Below are 17607 nucleotides of genomic sequence, written 5' to 3' on the forward strand. Positions count from 1 at the left end.
TAATAACTACATTGATGCTGCCACATTTCCACAATAACAAAGAGTGAAAAGGATAGCATTGCCCAGTAGGAGACAATAATAATAGGCAGTGGTTAATGCTCACCAAATGGCCATTTTCCGATGTTTTGTTATAACTTTCGACCATTTTCTATGATTGAGGTTTTAAAAAATTCCCCCAGCTCTATAGCAGAATTGAACAATTCACTTGCCAAAGGAAATTCGTCTATACTTGTAGTATTTCATAGGATATAAATTCCACCAATGATTTGTACTCGGGTGAGTCCTTTAGGTTCCAAACAGTAAAACACTGCATCATCATCACTGCCTGATGCTCTTTTTCTCTCCAAATCTCAAGATTACCTAAATTTTCAAACCTGCTTTTTCTCAAAAACTCTAAATTTTCTAAAATTATAATCACATATATAGACATCCAGGATATTCATCATCATCCAAATTACCACAATGTCATGTGGAGCCGTTTTTCTCTCTCAAAAGTGCCTGAATTTCTATATAGACTGTAGGATCATCGTCCCAATCATCCTTCAATGCCATAAGAGATGGGTGGAAACTTTTCTTGACACTCAAAACCCCTAATTTACTATAATCCAATGCTTTACCGTAGAAACCTTAATAAAATAAGTAAACTAAGGTATAATCATCATCATTATGAGCAGAGTATTTGGTTCAAAACCCTTAAATTACCATAATGCCATGTCACAATGAAAAGCCCGGTTTTCGCTTAAAGACACTAATTTAATTTCCTAATCACAGTTTCAGGATTCATACATGATGAAATGGGTTAATAAAAATTAAATTTTTTTAAGAGAAGAGAAGGATTTTTCACGTGCTTATTATTTATGAGGAAATGGAGGTCTCTAAATTTAGGCTTTTTAACAGAAGAAATATGTTTATCTAATGATTTAGTCATGAGAAATTTGGTGTTTAATACTTTAGGTATTTAGTTTTTTGCGAAAAAAGGGCGTTTCTGCACGACATTAATAAGCAATTAGGGTCTCTACATGACATTAATATGTGATTAGAATTTCAACATGAAATTATTTTATGTGATTGATGTTAAGCAATATATACATACACTATTGTAATATGGACTAAGTGTATGAGCTGAAAAAGTTTAATAAAATGTAAAAAAACGGTAAGCTAAAAAAAAGAAAAAAAGCTACATGATAAGTTCAAAGACATCCAAAAATCTGTGCCTGGGTAAATAAGGATAATAAAAGCACTGAGGATTTTATATAGGAAAACAGTTAACAGCATTCAAAACAGAGCAATGGGGTTAAGGATTGTTCAAAACAACCAACATATATATATATATATATATAGAGAGAGAGAGAGAGAGAGATTACCGTCTTCTAAGACCAAATTTGGCGCATGAGACAAATGATTACAAATTACAATAATGGGCATGTGCACCCAATCATCCAAAATTTAAAATCAATACAATAAACATAAATGTGTGTGTGTGTGTGTGAGAGAGAGAGAGAGAAAGAAAGATATATTAACGTCTTTCTAAGGCCAAAATTGGCCCATGAGAAAGTAAGTAAGCTGAGAAATACATGGCAAGTAGTGACAAAAAGATACAAAACAGAGTAATGGGGGTAGAGGAGAACTTGAATGGAAAACAATGTAAGCACAGAGAGAGAGAGAGAGAGAGAGAGAGTTAAGAAGGAAGAACCTTATTTAAGTAGAGACAGAGAGACAGAGAGACAGAACGATGAGGATTTGAAGGCCCAGATCGAATCCGACGGTGGCCTCCCCCTGTTCTTTCAAAAGGAACCCAAAATCTATGACATACTCATTAACCAAAAAAAGAACAAATAAAACGCTCACAATGGATGTGTTGGGGGAGATGAGATGTATATGTATATATGTCTGTCTGTCTGTCTGTCTGTCTGTCTGTCTTGTCTGTCTATTATCTCTCTATACCATACATACATACATACATACATTACACAGAGACAGAGAATGGATAGGGTTAGCATGACCCCCCCCCCCACCACCATAGCCATCCCTCCCTTTCACACTTGTCCGGACAAAACCAAGAATCCAGTCATTCATTCCATCGCATCGGCCAGAAGTCGTCGGGTGCCCCCCGCCCCCATCCATCCATCCGCATTCGCACGAACCGAACTGATTTCGCAGTTTCAGGGTTTGGTTTGGTAGGGTTTGGTTTGGTTCAATTTAGGCTTGAGCTTCCTTAAGATTTCGCAGTTTCAGGGTTTGGTTTGGTTCAATTTAGGCTTGAGCTTCCTTAAGATTTCGCAGTTTCAGGGTTTGGTTTGGTTCAATTTAGGCTTGAGCTTCCTTAACCGGCTTGGCATGGCTCAAGCCGAACCGAACCGATTCGGGCCAAACCAGTTAAGGCTAACCGGGATGGCTAACTTGGTTTAGGCTTAATCGGTTAGCCTTAACTGGTTTGGTCCGAATCAGTTCGGTTCGGCTTGAACCATCCCGAACTGGTTAAGGAAGCTCACGACTAAACTGAACGAAACCGTGAAACTGTGAAATCAGTTCGGTTCGTGCGAATGTGGATGGATGGATGGGGCAGGGGACCCGAGAACTTCGGGCTAATGCAATGAAACTGGTTTAGGAACCGATTTGGTCCAAACTCCCAAACTGGTTAAGGCTTAACCGGTTTGGTTTGGACAAGGCCAAACCGGTTAAGCCGAAACCAAACCGTTGTTGTTTTCTAGTTGAATCATTGCCACAGAAAAAAGAAAGGAGCAAGATTGGATATCCACAACATCTTCTTGCATTACAATGCCCCTTCATTACAAGGAATCGAGGATTTGATAGCTATCGTATCTTCCTCTATGGCAATCCTCGATTCCTCTCGACAAAAAAACTAGGGTTGGGTAGCTCCCACATCTTCCTAATTGACAAAAGCCTTATTTGTGTGCAACCAAAAGTGTATCCCTTCCCTTGATTCCTTCTTTTACGCTCCTTTACCACCTTCCAAATTCAATCTCAGGACACTCATTTCATTGTATTTCTCCCCATATGCGAAATGCACCTTGGGGTATATATGACATAGAAGTAGACTATTCATTTCACTACATTTTTTTTTATTGTGGTGGGTATCCACACACAAATTTGGTGGTTAAATCCCTATTGGTTGGATGAATGTCATGAATTCATTGAAGAAGTATTTTCCGACATCATTGGAGCAAAGACTTTGGATCTTTTAACCAATCACTTTCTTGATAAAATTGTTGAATTTCATTAGCGTGTAAATTCTTCACTCTTTTCACCAACTAGTTAAGGGCTACATGTGATGAGAGTGGTTAATGAAGGTAACATAGTACCAACATTCGTTGAGTGTTGTGGTATTTGCAAGTCACCACATATCCGAGTGAATGATGTTGGCCAAGAGTGAATGTTGGCATGTTTCACACATGTCATTCATATGCTTCCTTTTTAAGATTGAGAATATTATGTTAGCAATTTCCTAGATTCTAAATATTTATGTGGCTAATTCATATGTTCCACATTTTGATGTTGATCACATTCCTTTGCCAATTGGCAAACATCAATAATTTCAACTTGCTTTTAGCGAGGAAAAACACATAGCTTTCTGTTTGACAATGAGCAACTACTTTACCTTTATCCTCGAGTTTTTCAATGAAACACCCATGCGACTTGAAGAATAATTACATTCCTTGCTCCACACTTTTTGTAATGGACATGACATCATCATAATCACGTGAATATGCAATATGCTCTTAATGCAGTCCCAATGTTCGCTATTTTTCTTGAACGGAGCATAATTGATGTGCTAGATTGGGTGCTTATGGTCATTACTTTGTCTCTATGTATTTAGGTCAACCAGACGTCAACAAAATCACGAAACCACTCACATTGATTGGTCATGTGGTTTGATGGGACCCGAATCAACAAGCCACACATTAGACTTCGTTTGTGTGCCAACACGGAGTTGGCTTTTTGCAACTCATTCCAAAAGAGAATCAAGTTGTAGTCAGCATGCTTGTAGCTGGTAGTATAATCGGCGACTCTGTGAACTTGTGGCTTGCCACGGATAATAGTTCCGAGTGTGTAATGGTAGTAAAAGGGGGACATGGAGCGATACTCTTGCTTGTGCTCCAGGGTGAGGTGGGGGCGACTCACAATAGGCGGGACACAACGCTATAGAATGATTGATTGATGAATGGATGGATGGATTGGTAAGGCCTCTCTTTGGCCAAGCTAGATATAGAAGAAGAAGAAGACACAAATCGCCAATAAAGTATAGAATGTTGGAGACGATTTATGTCATTGCCAATACAAGACCAGGCCAACATCCTCCATGGAATTAGGGGCGGATGGGCTATGAGATCTGAAATCATTAATGCTTTTTTGATTAGGGAAGCTACTCATCAAAGGACGACAACGAAGAAATGGATAGGCTAAAAGGAGGAGGGCTCTTTGCTCCCAAGAGGTATGGACACACCGGACAGGATTGAAGGCTCTGAACTGCAAGACAACGAGGCATCAACACAACGTAAGGCAATTTGAGTACTAGCAAGGAAGCAAACCTATCCCTTTCTTTCAATTCACAACTAGATTGGGTCGCCATATTATAGCCGCTCAATTTGCTCGAGATCTGGCTGTTGCAAAGGTCTGGAAAACATATCATGTTCCTAACACAATTATCACCAAGTTTTGGCAGAAACCCTGGAAACACCAACATGCGAGGCGAATCACCACTTTCCAATGGCTATTAGTATATAAGTCACTACCGGTTGGTGCGTGGCAGCGTGGGAACCTCAACTCTCCTAATCGTGTAGCGTGTCCAACTATAGTAGAATCAATATGACACGCTCTATGGGATTGCCCAGAGTCCCATCGAATATGGCGGGGGGTTGGCCGCTTATTGCAATTATGCCAGGTGCAAGGCTCAATCAAGTGGGGGAATGTATGTTGGCTATCATGGCAGGCCCCAGTTGACAGATATGAGCATCAGGAAGAGGGGATGACTTTGGTTATAAAAGCACAAGAGTTTTTTTTTTTCTCCACCATCGACAATGTCCACTCAACTCCTATCAATGCCAAAATTTCAACTTGTGTTGGAATTGATTGGTCAGCCCAATAACTCTTTGGATTCTATGGAAACAACGGTGTAGACGGGTCTTCTCCAAGCAAACCGTGCAGCCAACAGTGTTAAATGCAAGAGAGATATGGAGTGAAGTGGTAGGCACTTTAAAAGAGCCAATTATGATGGCCTCAAGGGTGATTCCGATGGAGTTGAAAAGACAACGACTACTAGCCGTCATCCAACAATGGGCGTCCTCCCCCTTTTTTATTGAGTCGATGGGCATCTACATAAGATGGACCTATCGTGTGTCCCCCCTACAAAGCAGGGATTTGTATATACTGATCTCAATCCGTAAAATTTTATAACTAATGGAATGGAAGGAGCTTGTTTTCGGAAAAGAAAGGAAGAAAAGACACAAATCGCCCACAAAGGGAGGGAGGGAAGAAGAAGATGAAGGTTTTTTTGGGTTCTATGGCCTTCTTCCTCTTTGGACTTGGGTAATGGCAGCTTCGTCGTGCTTAATACGATCTCTTCTTGTCTTCCCCTTCTCTCGCTCCAACCATTCTTCTTTCCTCCCACGTCTCTGCCTCCATTGCTCATCTCTGCGCATGGAAGCAGAAATGCCTCACCTCACCATTGCTTCCTCTTCCTCTTCCTCCTCCTCCTCCTCCTCCTCTCTGTTTTCTTTGTTTTCTTCTTCTTCCTCCTCCTCCGTCATGGATGTTGCAGACTATCGAATTGAAGGAATCTCTATCGGTGGTCATGAGACTTGTATCATTGTTCCTAAGCTTAAAGTAGCTTTTGATATTGGCCGATGCCCCCAGCGTGCCATCTCCCAAGACTTCCTCTTCATCTCCCATGGCCATTTGGACCACATTGTAAGTAGAATTTAATTGACAAAAGGTTCTTCTGTTTTAAATCCATGTTTTTTCAGCGTAGGAAACAGTTTTTTATTTGAAACTATACAGGTAAAAAATATTGGAAGTGTTCAAAAATTTGACATCTTACAAGCAGTTGATGAATCTATGTGTTCTGGATGAGTTTATTTGAAAATTTACAAGTTTATCAATCTATCCATGAATTCGCATAACAAATCAGTTTATCTGACTTAAATGTACAAGGCTATCTATTCAACATAAAAATATGAAATTCCTGAAACATAGGTAATTGTGGTATTTCCATCATTCATTAATATGGCAATCAAATGATCAAATTAGCTGTTTGAAAATATAATGTGAACATCTAACCTAAATTAACAATGTTTTACTAAATTTCTATCACATTTCGGTGCATGCTTGGAAAGAGATTAAAGAAATTGTTAAAAGAAAACCTTTCAAAACTCTGTTAAGCACAAACTGGTGGTGATGAAATTTCCTTTAGGTATGACTGTTGTTTTTATGTTTTCCTTGTTTTCTATGACCCCCTTAATGGGCAGGGGGGGTATCAATGAAAAATCGCCCACAATAAGAAAGGAGTGCAAGCCATATTTCAGAGTCTTGCTGGCCCCGTTTTCTAGAATTCATTTAACATTCCACTAGATATTAAGAGCATATAGGTGTAGCTAGGCATTTTTTTACAGTCAAATAAAACATACTGATAGAATTTGAATCACCAAAGGAGGGCTCTTCTCATTCAGTAAAGCGTACGCAACATTTCCTTAGCCCTTGATTTTCATGGCATGAGGGATCAATATAGGGTAGACCATAATCTGTCTTCTAAAAAGACAAGATATTTTGTTGAGAGTCTTCTTTCTAACCGGTTTTGGTTTTGGTTGATACTTTTGATGGGCAGTCTTCCTACACTCTAGTTTTAGTTTCTAGTCGGCTCAATGAACTTTTCTTTTTGTATGTATGTGATATCACATTTTTGGATATAACAGACTGCTTTGGCTTGTGTAGAACTGTTAACATACTATCTACTTCTTTCTTTTTAAATGCCATATTCTTAATGTCTATGTGTCTCAGGGAGGCATCGCAATGTATGTAGCTACACGGGGCTTGTACAAGATGAAACCCCCTGTGGTAATTGTTCCAAAATGTATCAAGAAGACAGTTGAGAAGCTCTTCGATGTCTACCGAGAGTTGGATGGTTCAGAGCTTAAGCATGAATTAATCGCTTTGGATGTAGGTATGTTTATGTTGTGTATTCTTTTATCAAGTCAGGTGTAGTCATGCATCATAGGATTGCTCCTATTTACCAGATTGGGGAGACATATGCTATGGGCAAGGGTCTTGTTGCAAAGGCATTTAAGACTTATCACGTAATTCCAAGCCAGGTTTGATTTGAAAATACCAATAAAAGCAAGCATGCTCAAGCATATTAACACTTATCATACAAGGTTCTTCCCTTAGATTTCTTTCTACATTTATATGCATTCCTAAATCGTATTGGAATACTTGTCTTTTGGACAAAGATACCAATTGTTTCACATTAACTTGGTGTATCAAATTTACAGGGTTATTTGCTATACTCAGTTAGGAACAAACTGAAAGCAGAGTACCTTGGGCTTTCTGGAAACGAAATCAAGAATCTAAAGGAGACTGGAGTTGAGGTGAATTTGCTTATGATTTGAGTATTTTGATTAGATCAATATCCAACATGGGTATCTTGGGTGAGTTCCTCCTTGCTCTAACGGGAAATGCGATGGGGCTTCAGCACACAGGGTGTTTAATTCTAATACCTGAGGTAGTCGTTTGTGCATGCAAACCATTTGCAGAATTTTCCCTCAGGTCAAGCATGTATTCATGATGTGCGAAGTTGCAAGTTTCGACTGGATTTTTCTCATCCTCAATGTTCAGAATCTTTTCGTCTTCACTGCATCCATTCTCAAGACCAGTTAGAACTGCACTTTGTATTATGTCAAAGCACGTGCAGATCTTTCTTCAGCCATTTTATGAGCCATTTTTTAACTCATCGCTACTCTTTCGAGTGGTCATCACCTGCAGTCCAGGTGTACACGTGGTTGTCTCCAGAACTTTACATGATGGCTCCATGAGTGTCATCTATTGAGGATGATATATGCAATCTCTAGTAATGACGACACTTTTCAAAATATTGACACCTTAACCTTGGAAAATGCTCCTTAACCCCTGCCAAAACAACACAACCTTGAATAGTGCTCCTCCATTCCTGCTGCCAAAACACCATGGAATATCAAAAAAGCCCACCGCTCTGGATATAACAAATGAGGATATGAATACGGGGAGTATATTCTATCATCTAAGGATGAATTGGGAGATTCAGAAAGGGCGTCACATATATGAGAGTGAAGTCAGTCAGCTCTCATATCCGCATTTATTTAGTTCATTCCTCGTTCCATTTGGACCCACCTCCAAGATAGCACTCTTGGGGCTTTTTGGACCATATTTATATGTTCAGATTAGCCCTTTAGGCATGCCATACTTGCATACTTGATACATATAGGACACATATACATGGACATGTTTTATATTGTAGGTTGATTTAGCCTCTAATAATGTGGAAAAGGAACTCTCTCTCTCTCTCTCTCTCTCTAAGAATCTAAGGCAAAATGTCACTTCATTTCTCTGAAGAGGCTGAACTGATAAAAAACATCTCAATTATAATGTGATGTGTTATCTCAATGCTCATTCATACAAAAAGAAAAGGCTCAAGTGATGATTATTCACTTTAGTTGTAACTTGGAGGTTATATTGTACTGCTTGTAACATATTCAAAATTGCATTTTGATAACATTTTGTACAGAATATAAAAGATGATATATAAATAACAATGTACTGGTTCATTTTTTTTAATAGATTACTTTCACCACAATGGTTCCAGAGATAGCATTTACTGGTGATACCATGGCTGATTTTATTGTGGACAAAAACAATGAAGATGTCATGAAGGCAAAGGTTCTTGTCATGGAGGTCAGTTTTGTCTCACTTGATCACACTTTCTCTCAAAGTAACTACTAAACTGAGTGCTTCAAGGGCTCTTATGAAACGTAAGTTGAGTGCAAAGTTAATCATAATTATAAGTTTATCTCAAGTGTATACCATAGAGTATGTACAATAAAGTCAGATGGCTTATGGATAATAGTCATGATGTCTGCAGTGTGAGAAATGCTGTTAATAGCAGTGGAACAGTTAGAAAAAATAGACACAACCAAGCTGTGAAAAGGCTGTTAGACAGCAGTAGCAAAATAGTCGCAAAGAGTAGAGACACAACCAAAGAGTAGAGCCTGTAGCAACAAAAATAAAGTTCTTACAAAAGAGGCTGGTATAGCCTATTTATACAAAATTGGGGAGCATGGGTGAAATGGTTGTTTGGTAGTAAAGTGACTCTTGTACTACCAAATAGGTACAGTAAATGAGGAATAAGAGGGAATATCTTGGAAGAGAGAGAAGGCATTTAAAGAGTTACAGATTCTAGAGAGAAGAATCTAGGAAGAGAGAGAATGTTGAGAAGAGATAATAAAGATGAAAGAGAATGCAGGTGTGGAGCTGCCACTGTCTAACATGCAGTACTACTGTTTCTATTTTTGCATAAAAAAGAACAGCATGTTCATTATGCTTGGGAGTGGCTCCGGGGATAAGATTTAATGGAATTATTGTATTTTTGTTGTAGTTTGCAAATAGCATATCTTGGGGGTATTTGGAAAATCCCCATTATGGTTATTTTTCAATTATAAGCTGTGTTTGTGGTGGTTAATGATTTAAAGAAATAGCACTGTGAGTAAACTATATAACCTTGAAGGGTTTGAGAGATCGATGTAAGAAATCTTTATCCATTTATCCAACAGGCTACCTTTGTTAACGACAGCATGCCTGTGGAGCAAGCTAGGGAACATGGTCATACACATTTATCTGAGGTAGTCGTCTTTGTTTTTGGGTGCAATCCGTTTTGTCAGTCTTCTTTGTAAACTAGCTTTGTAGCTCTTTAATATTAAAGTTTTTACTGAAATTTCACTCATCCCATGCACAATTTGATACATTTGCAATGTTTTTATTTTATTTTATTCCCCAAATGCCCATCAATTTTCATTATTTCCCTAAATCCTCTGGTCAATCCTCTAGAATAAAGAAACAAAGACATTTAATTGATCAAGAGGGTGGTTGACCATAGGCATTGGGGGAAATGAAGAAAAAGGTGGATATTTTCAGAGTTTGTTGCTGCCATTTATTACATTATGCTAGTGCTTACAGCCAGAATATATCAGTTGAGCCAGCATGTGAAATGTTCTGTTAGGTGGTGGCTCTTGCAGATAGATTCCATAATGAAGGAATTGTTTTTATACATTTTTCAGCAAGACATAGAACTGAGGTAAGGAAAGTAGGTTTAAGAGCCACAAAAGCTTATCATATTCTGTGAGTGAGTAATACAATGTGTTTTGCATTCCAGGAAATCCAGACAGCATTGAAGAATCTTCCTAAAGGGCTACATGAACGATCGTTCGCATTGCTTGATGGTTTATAATTGCAATGATTTAAAGAGATGTATTATAAGTAAGAGCACATGAAAATTCTATTCTTTTTTGTCAATTATTTAGTGTAAGGAGCTTGATTCCTTCATAGTCTACAAGCATTATTCAAGTTGCTTGTCGAGGAAACTTACTATTTTTTCCCTCTATATTCAATTGGGAATAAAAAGCAATCGTGCCTTTTATTAGTGCACGAGTGTGAACGCACTCGTAGCACATTTTGACTTGTATACATCGAACGTAATATTCGTGTTCATGCAAGCATTCAAACGTTTGGAAACAAACATGTTTGAAAAGGGAAAAATATGTGCTCCTTTTTTTTCTTTTTTTTTCATTAATTTATTGTTATTACAAATTCAGCTCACCCTAGTGGTAAGGTGTCTTGCTATTGCTGTGTATGTCTTGGGTTTGATTCCCAATTTTCTCATTGCTCGCTCTCATTAGTACCATGTCAAAATTTTATGTTAGTATTATAATAGTTGTTTTTCTTTCTTTTTTCATTATTAGAACTAAGCACAACCTAGTGGTAAGTTGCTGTGCTACTATTACTTGTGTCTTGGGTTCAATTCCCAACTTTCTCATATCCTCTTTTTAGTGTCATGTTGCTTTTTCTTCTTTTCCTTTCTTTCTTTGTTATTAGGAATTAGCTCACCCTAGTGGTAAGTTGTTATGCTACTACTACCTATGCCATGTTTTTTTCATATTCTCGAATATACGTTTTATGAGTTTTTGAACGTTTGATTATAATTTATAATGACATATTTTGATTCAATCTCTATAGTTCATACTCATTTTTTTGCAAAGTTCTAAAGTGAGGATGATAGAGATGTCTTGATTCTTAAGAAGCATCCCAAAAGTATGCATGTGATACAATAGAAATATTGTACCATACTTATGTTGGTGGTTCACAATGGATTAGAGTCCACTTATTATTATTGAGAGTGAATCAATATATAATATAGACCATAGCCAATCCAATCCAACTTGTCAATCCACTCCAACTTTGAGATGATTTACCATACATGTTTGATTGAATCATTCTCGAATGCGAATGCATGTATGATACGTATGGTTCATTCTATGCTTGTATATACATATATGTATTTAAAAACCAAAAAAAGTGGTACACTTTTTGTACCCAAGACAACGGGCATCTCTCTCTCTCTCTCTCTCTCTCTCTCTCTCTCTCTCCCCCTTTGTCTTTCACTCAGACTCTCTCTCTCTGATTGACCTAAAACCCTAATTCTCTTGTTGCCCTTCAAACTAGTATTAGAGCGAAGCAGGTTAGAGCAGTTCACGTTTTCTGTAGAGTAGGTCACATTTTGACCGTGTGCAGCAGAAACATCTTGTAGGCTTTGACAATGCATGAACAATAGATATTGCCTTTAAAAATTTATCTACATGTATGAAATTTTCTGTTTTCAGTGTGGTTATATATTGTTGGTTGGTACTTGTTTGTACCTTAGTTCACTTGTGTGAGAGTCTAGGCTTAGTTTTATTATTATTAAGTTTTGGTCTTCCTTTTGGGCTAAGAAATCATGACTAACAACAGTGACAATAGCTATCTTATGCACATCAAGAAGCTGGAGGGTGCACATAACTTTGCGGTATGGAAAAAGTAGTGTTACAACATCCTGTTGTAGAAGAAGCATGCAAAGCCTATTTAAAGTCAAAGGGGTAGATTATTGACAAAAGTTGAACGAGCTTACACGCTCGACTATTGAGTTGTCAATTTTTGATGCCTTGATGTTTAATATTGAAGGTTTGGACTATGTCTATTCTATATGGACTAGACTAAAGGAACTGTATGCACAGAAGACAACAACTAACAAAGTTTATTGGCTTAAGAAACTTATGGATTTGCGCATGACAGAGGGCACACCCATGTCAACTCACTTGAGTGAGTTCCATTCCATTTTCAGCTAGCTATTTGCCTTGAATTCATCATTGATGATGAGTTTAAGGCCATGTTTTTACTTTGCACCTTGCCATAAAGTTGGGATACTTTCAGGATTGCTATGAGCAATTCAAAGGCGATGCTTCTTTATGCCGATGTAGAGAGTTCTCTACTCATGGAAGAGATGAGTCGACAGAACAATGCATCCAATAAGTCCTCTAGTGCGTTGCATACTAGGGGTAGGTCACAACAGAGAGGCAAATTTAATAGTTATGACCGTAGTAAATCACGTGGTAAAGATGTAGAATGCCATCACCGTGGCAAAAAGGGTCACTTTAAACGTGATTGTTTCAAATGGAAGAAAGAGAAAGGAAAGGGCAAGAAGATAGATGATTGCATAGAAGAGAAGAGAGACATTCAATTGAGGAAAATCAATGCTAATATTGAAGAGGTGAAGGTAGTGACTCATGATAGTGATAGTGGAAATGATGTACTCTTTGTCTCTTCCTGCCATAGAGAACATGCTTTACTTGTAGATACGGATGGTGACATGCACACGTGGATACTCGATTCTGGTGCTTCTTTTCATGTCACCCCTCATCGTGAGTGGTTTTCAGATTACACAGGGGGTCAACATGGTGTTGTCCATCTTGGGCACTATGCAATTACAGTTTCAACGTGCTTCTGCTTTCACACTTCAGCATGTATTGCATATACCTCAGCTCAAGAAGAGCTTGATTAGCACATGACAACTAGATGATGATGGATTTCACACCACCTTTGGTGATGGGAAATGGAAGATTTTTAAGGGATCTAGAGTTATTGCCAAGGGTAGTAAAAGTGATACTTTGTATCCTCTCCATGTATCTAGTGTGAGTGACCATGTTGTTGCCATAACTGAGCAGCCAAGTGTTTCTTTGAGGCATGGCCGGTTGGGACACATGAGTGAAACTGGTATGAAAGTACTTTCTCGTTTAGGTTACTTGCCGTGTCTTCGTTATGTTGATTTTGAGCATTGTGATCATTGCATTTATGGTAAACATGTACAAATAAAAAGTCTCTTTCGCTGAAGTCTTCCCCTCTTGAGTTAGTATATTCAGATGTATGTCAGATGCCAAGGCTATCATTAGGGGGAAAGAAATACTTAAGTTGTTTTTATCGATGATGTTACATAGAAGGTATGGTTGTGAGGCTTTTGTGCACATTCGTAAAGAAGAACGCTACAAACTTGAGCCAAAGTCCTGCAAATGTATTTTCCTAGGATACGGCGACGAGGGTGAAATGGGGTATAGATTGTGGGATCCAGAGAAAAGAAAAATAGTACGTACAAATGATGTTATCTTCCGGGAAAATCGCATGCATAAACAACCCGAAAAGATCGAGGAAGTACGTAGGGTTGTATTCCGAGAATAAATACCTTTTAAACAGAAAAATGTGCCTGCTGTACAACAACAAACATATGTTGTAAACTTACTTGCAAATGCAGAAAATGAGGCTAGAAGGTTTTTGTAGAAGTCAAGTGGACCACTACTTGTACACCAAGAAGGCAGGAGATGGCAACCTGATTATCTTGGTTTTGTATGTTGATGGTATGTTAATTGCTGGCAAGGATATTCATGCCTTGGATTCATTGAAGCAAAGCCTTCATGGCAGCTTTGATATGAAGGATCTTGGTGATGAAAATCACATCCTTGGCATGCGAATACTCCAAAACCAATCGAAAGGGGTAATCTTTCTATCTGAGCAAGAGTATATCTCTAAGGTTTTGCAGCGTTTCAATATGGGGGGGGGGGGGGGGGGGGGACAATTGGGGTTCCATTGCCTCCAATTTTGAAACTTAGTGCAGAAGACAACCCTACATTTGATGATGAGAAGTTTAAAATAGCTAAGGTTCCATATGCTTCAACCGTTGGTAGTTTGATATATGCGATAATTGCTACACACCATGATATTGCTTTTGCAATGGGAGTGGTTAGTAGATACATGGCAAATCTCGACAAAAAGCATTGGGAAGCGGTGAAAGGTATTATGAGATACCTCAAAGGCACAAAGGACTTGTGCTTTTGCTTTGGAAAGCAAAAGACATCTGTCGTTGGTTTTATGGATGCGGACTGTAGAAAGTCTACTATTGGGTATGTGTTTACTTTCATAGGAGGAGCGGTCTCTTGGATCTCTAGGCTACAAAAGTGTGTTGCATTGTCTACTACAAAGGCAGAGTATGTTGCTGCCACTTAGGCATGCAAGGAGGTTTTATGGCTTTCATATCTAGTGAGAGATCTTGGCATTACAGAGTTACTTATTCTTCATTGTGATAGTCAGAGTGCTATCATGCTAGCTCAGAATCTCGTCTTTCATGCAAAGATGAAGCACATACAGGTGAAGTATCACTTCATCATAGATGTACTTGACAGCAAGAACATTGAGCTTGTCAAAGTACATACAAATGATAATCCTGCAGATCTTCTCACGAAGGGTCTTCTAGCTGAGTGATTTGCTCATTGCCGACAGATGATGGGAGTTGGATAGATGTATGTAGTTCAGCTTTGTACATACTTGGACTTAGCTGACTTTCTTCTTCTTCTTCTTTTTCTCCTCGTGGCACATTGCCTTTAGGCGGGAGGTTGTTGGGAATAAAGGGCCATCATGCCTTTTATTAGTGCACGAGTGTGAACGCGCTCGTTGCGCATTTTGACTTGTATACACACACACACACACACACACACACACACACACACATTTATTTAAAAACCAAAAAAAGTGGTACACTCTTTGTACCCAAGACAACGTACATCTCGCTCTCTTCCTAAAAACCAAAAAAATTACAACATAGGAAGTCCATGGAACACACAGCATTGGCCGAGCACATCATATATGCTTGAGAGTGTCTAGTTCATTTTCTCACTCTAACCTTCAACCGTGCCCTCATCGAGGGTTTTCCACCACAATGGACCATGAACACAGTGGCCCCTTTACATACAGGAGGGGACCCAATGGACCCAAATACATATAGGACCATTATGATAGGTCATATGCTCGCTAAATTATATGGTGTAGTAATGGAAGCAGAGCTCAACGATTATATGGAAACCTTAAGTCTTCAAGCACCTGAGCAGGCTAGCTTTAAACAAGCCTTCTCCACTATTGACCATATCTTCAACACTTAGATGTTTAATTAACCAGACGACGACTCGCAAGAAGAAACTATATTGTTGCTTTGTGGACTTCTACAAAGCCTTTGACACAGTTCGTAGGGAGCGGTTGTTTGACAAGCTTAAAAGCTTGGAGATACCAAATGACATGATTTGGGCCATCTATGCTCTATATGAGATCATTGATTTTATTGCTCGTAAAGGAGGCAACAGAGTAGCCATTGGGGGTACGCAAGTTAGTCTCTACTCTACGCAAACGACATAGTTTTGCTCTCGGAGTCTGAACACGACCTACAAAAGCACATTAATGCCCTAGACGACTTTTGCACACGAGGACTGGTAGTGAATCTAGCAAAAACTAAAGTCCTTATCTTTTATACATCGTCTCGAGTTAGGAGTAAATGTCACCTAATCCTCTCTCATAAACCAGTTGAGTAATTGGATCATATGTATATTTGGGAATCACTTTTAGTGCTCGTTCAGGTAAATTCTCGATGACCCAGGCATACAAAGATAGGCTAATGTTGTCGTAGTGTAATTCGCACACTACGTGAAATATGTAAAAAACATATCCGATTTAAGTACGCATAAATAAATAAAAGAAAATATTAAAAGTATTATTACATGGATAGGGCAAGATTTGAACCTTGTACCTCCATGTAAACAACCCCAAACTTTATCATTGTATTAACTTATCATAAGTGATCTAAATATAGATTTAATAGGTATACTAGTTATATTTACGCCTATTTTTACAAAAAAATAAATCATGCACTTTTAGAGTGCGTGAAAACTTTATTTGGAAGAAAAACGCAAGCCAATTACTCATGCACATCTAGTGTGCATGAGCACTATATTTACGAAATAAAAAAAAGCATGGTTGAAAAAGGCAACTCATGCACATCTAGTGCGCATGAACACTTTAGGAAAAAACATGATGCTATGGTTAGTCTCTTCCATCACTATATGAGGAGGAGAGAAAGATGTATATTGTTGTTGATTTTTTTATAAGGGTTGATTAATATAAAATATTCGTGGGATTCACGATTTTGCCATTTATTTCTCTCTTACAATCTGAGTATCAATTAATACACTATACTCATGGGATTCACGATTTTCATATCTTCTTCTTGCAATCTATTCTTAACTAACATTATCTCATATTTTTCTTTCTCCTAGTCCAAAACCCCAGTGGTTCCCACCCGACTCACGCAAACGATCTGGCGCCGAAAGGCATGACACAAGTGGTGAACCCGACATGAAGATGGGTGGCAAGGAGATGGAGAATCAACAACCGGAAACTAACAACATGATGGCGATGTTCGAGCGGATGCTACAAGAACAACACACGTGTCAGAGATTGCGGCGGTAGTAGAGCGGCTCGTGCAACGGAGCAGGCAATTCAACGGTGTCGTGTGGTTTTTCACACACGATATGAAAACTAGTAAAAGAATTATTTAAGATTATCTTAATGTACTGATATGGAAAGATAGATGTCTTCAAGAGTTTCATAACGTATTTTACTACGCATGAAATGGATAAACAAGCATCAAGTTATGTGAGTGAGAAGTTTAAAGAGAAAAGGAAAAAAAACAAAATTGTGAGATATCCCACATAGATAGGATAACATTGGATTCCCCAATATATATAGAAAGCCAAAACCTATTCATTATATTAATGTGTGAAGCACAAAATGTTCAAGGTGACTTGGGCTAAATTGTGTGGATGAATGGCTCAAATGATTTTGGGTCACGGCGTACGGCCCGATCGGTACGAGCGTGTGTGTGGGCGCGCGCGGACGCATACACGACACGATCGGAACTTGCGCGCGTGGACGTGTGTATGGTTTTGGTTGCGACGCACGTACGGATTGTACACGAGCTAAACTTTATGGATGATTAGGTCATTTGGCCGAATTATACAGACGGTCGTATGCAACTAAAAGTAAAAGGCATGCAACTAAAAGTAGAGGCCATGCAACTAAAAGTGGACATGCAAAGTAACATTGGGAAGGGGGATCAACAAAGAGCTCAATATAAGTTCCATTCCTTGGGGAAGAAATCTCTCT

General features: G+C 38.6%; 2 protein-coding genes across 2 annotated transcripts in view; both read left to right on the plus strand.

The window, feature by feature from the left end:
• The first annotated feature begins 5658 nt into the window (after positions 1-5658).
• On the plus strand, positions 5659-10594 carry TRZ1 (tRNAse Z1). Its single transcript, XM_087321025.1, has 8 exons — positions 5659-5928; positions 7015-7173; positions 7251-7325; positions 7506-7601; positions 8827-8940; positions 9816-9884; positions 10262-10336; positions 10415-10594. The coding sequence occupies exons 1-8, from the start codon at positions 5659-5661 to the stop codon at positions 10487-10489; spliced, it is 933 nt and encodes a 310-aa protein (XP_087177151.1). The 3' UTR covers positions 10490-10594.
• The window catches only part of LOC147863259 (long chain acyl-CoA synthetase 6, peroxisomal-like), a 72866-nt gene continuing 60962 nt past the window's right edge, over positions 5704-17607 (plus strand). The window contains exon 1 of the mRNA XM_087321022.1: positions 5704-5729. The gene's annotated coding sequence lies outside the window, so the exon portion shown is untranslated. The remainder of the gene's footprint in view (positions 5730-17607) is intronic.

Source organism: Azolla caroliniana, unplaced genomic scaffold, assembly GCF_043228905.1.
Source record: "Azolla caroliniana isolate FFs.n. ecotype wild unplaced genomic scaffold, voAzoCaro1.0.p SCAF_6, whole genome shotgun sequence".
NCBI lineage: Eukaryota > Viridiplantae > Streptophyta > Polypodiopsida > Salviniales > Salviniaceae > Azolla > Azolla caroliniana.

Excerpts from the sequence above, each read along its gene's own strand:
- TRZ1 (XM_087321025.1), top strand. The coding sequence starts at position 5,659 with ATGGAAGCAGAAATGCCTCACCTCACCATTGCTTCCTCTTCCTCTTCC. Across the intron at positions 8,941-9,815 it reads CAAAGGTTCTTGTCATGGAG|GCTACCTTTGTTAACGACAG; the intron begins GTCAGTTTTGTC and ends TTTATCCAACAG. Across the intron at positions 9,885-10,261 it reads GTCATACACATTTATCTGAG|GTGGTGGCTCTTGCAGATAG; the intron begins GTAGTCGTCTTT and ends ATGTTCTGTTAG.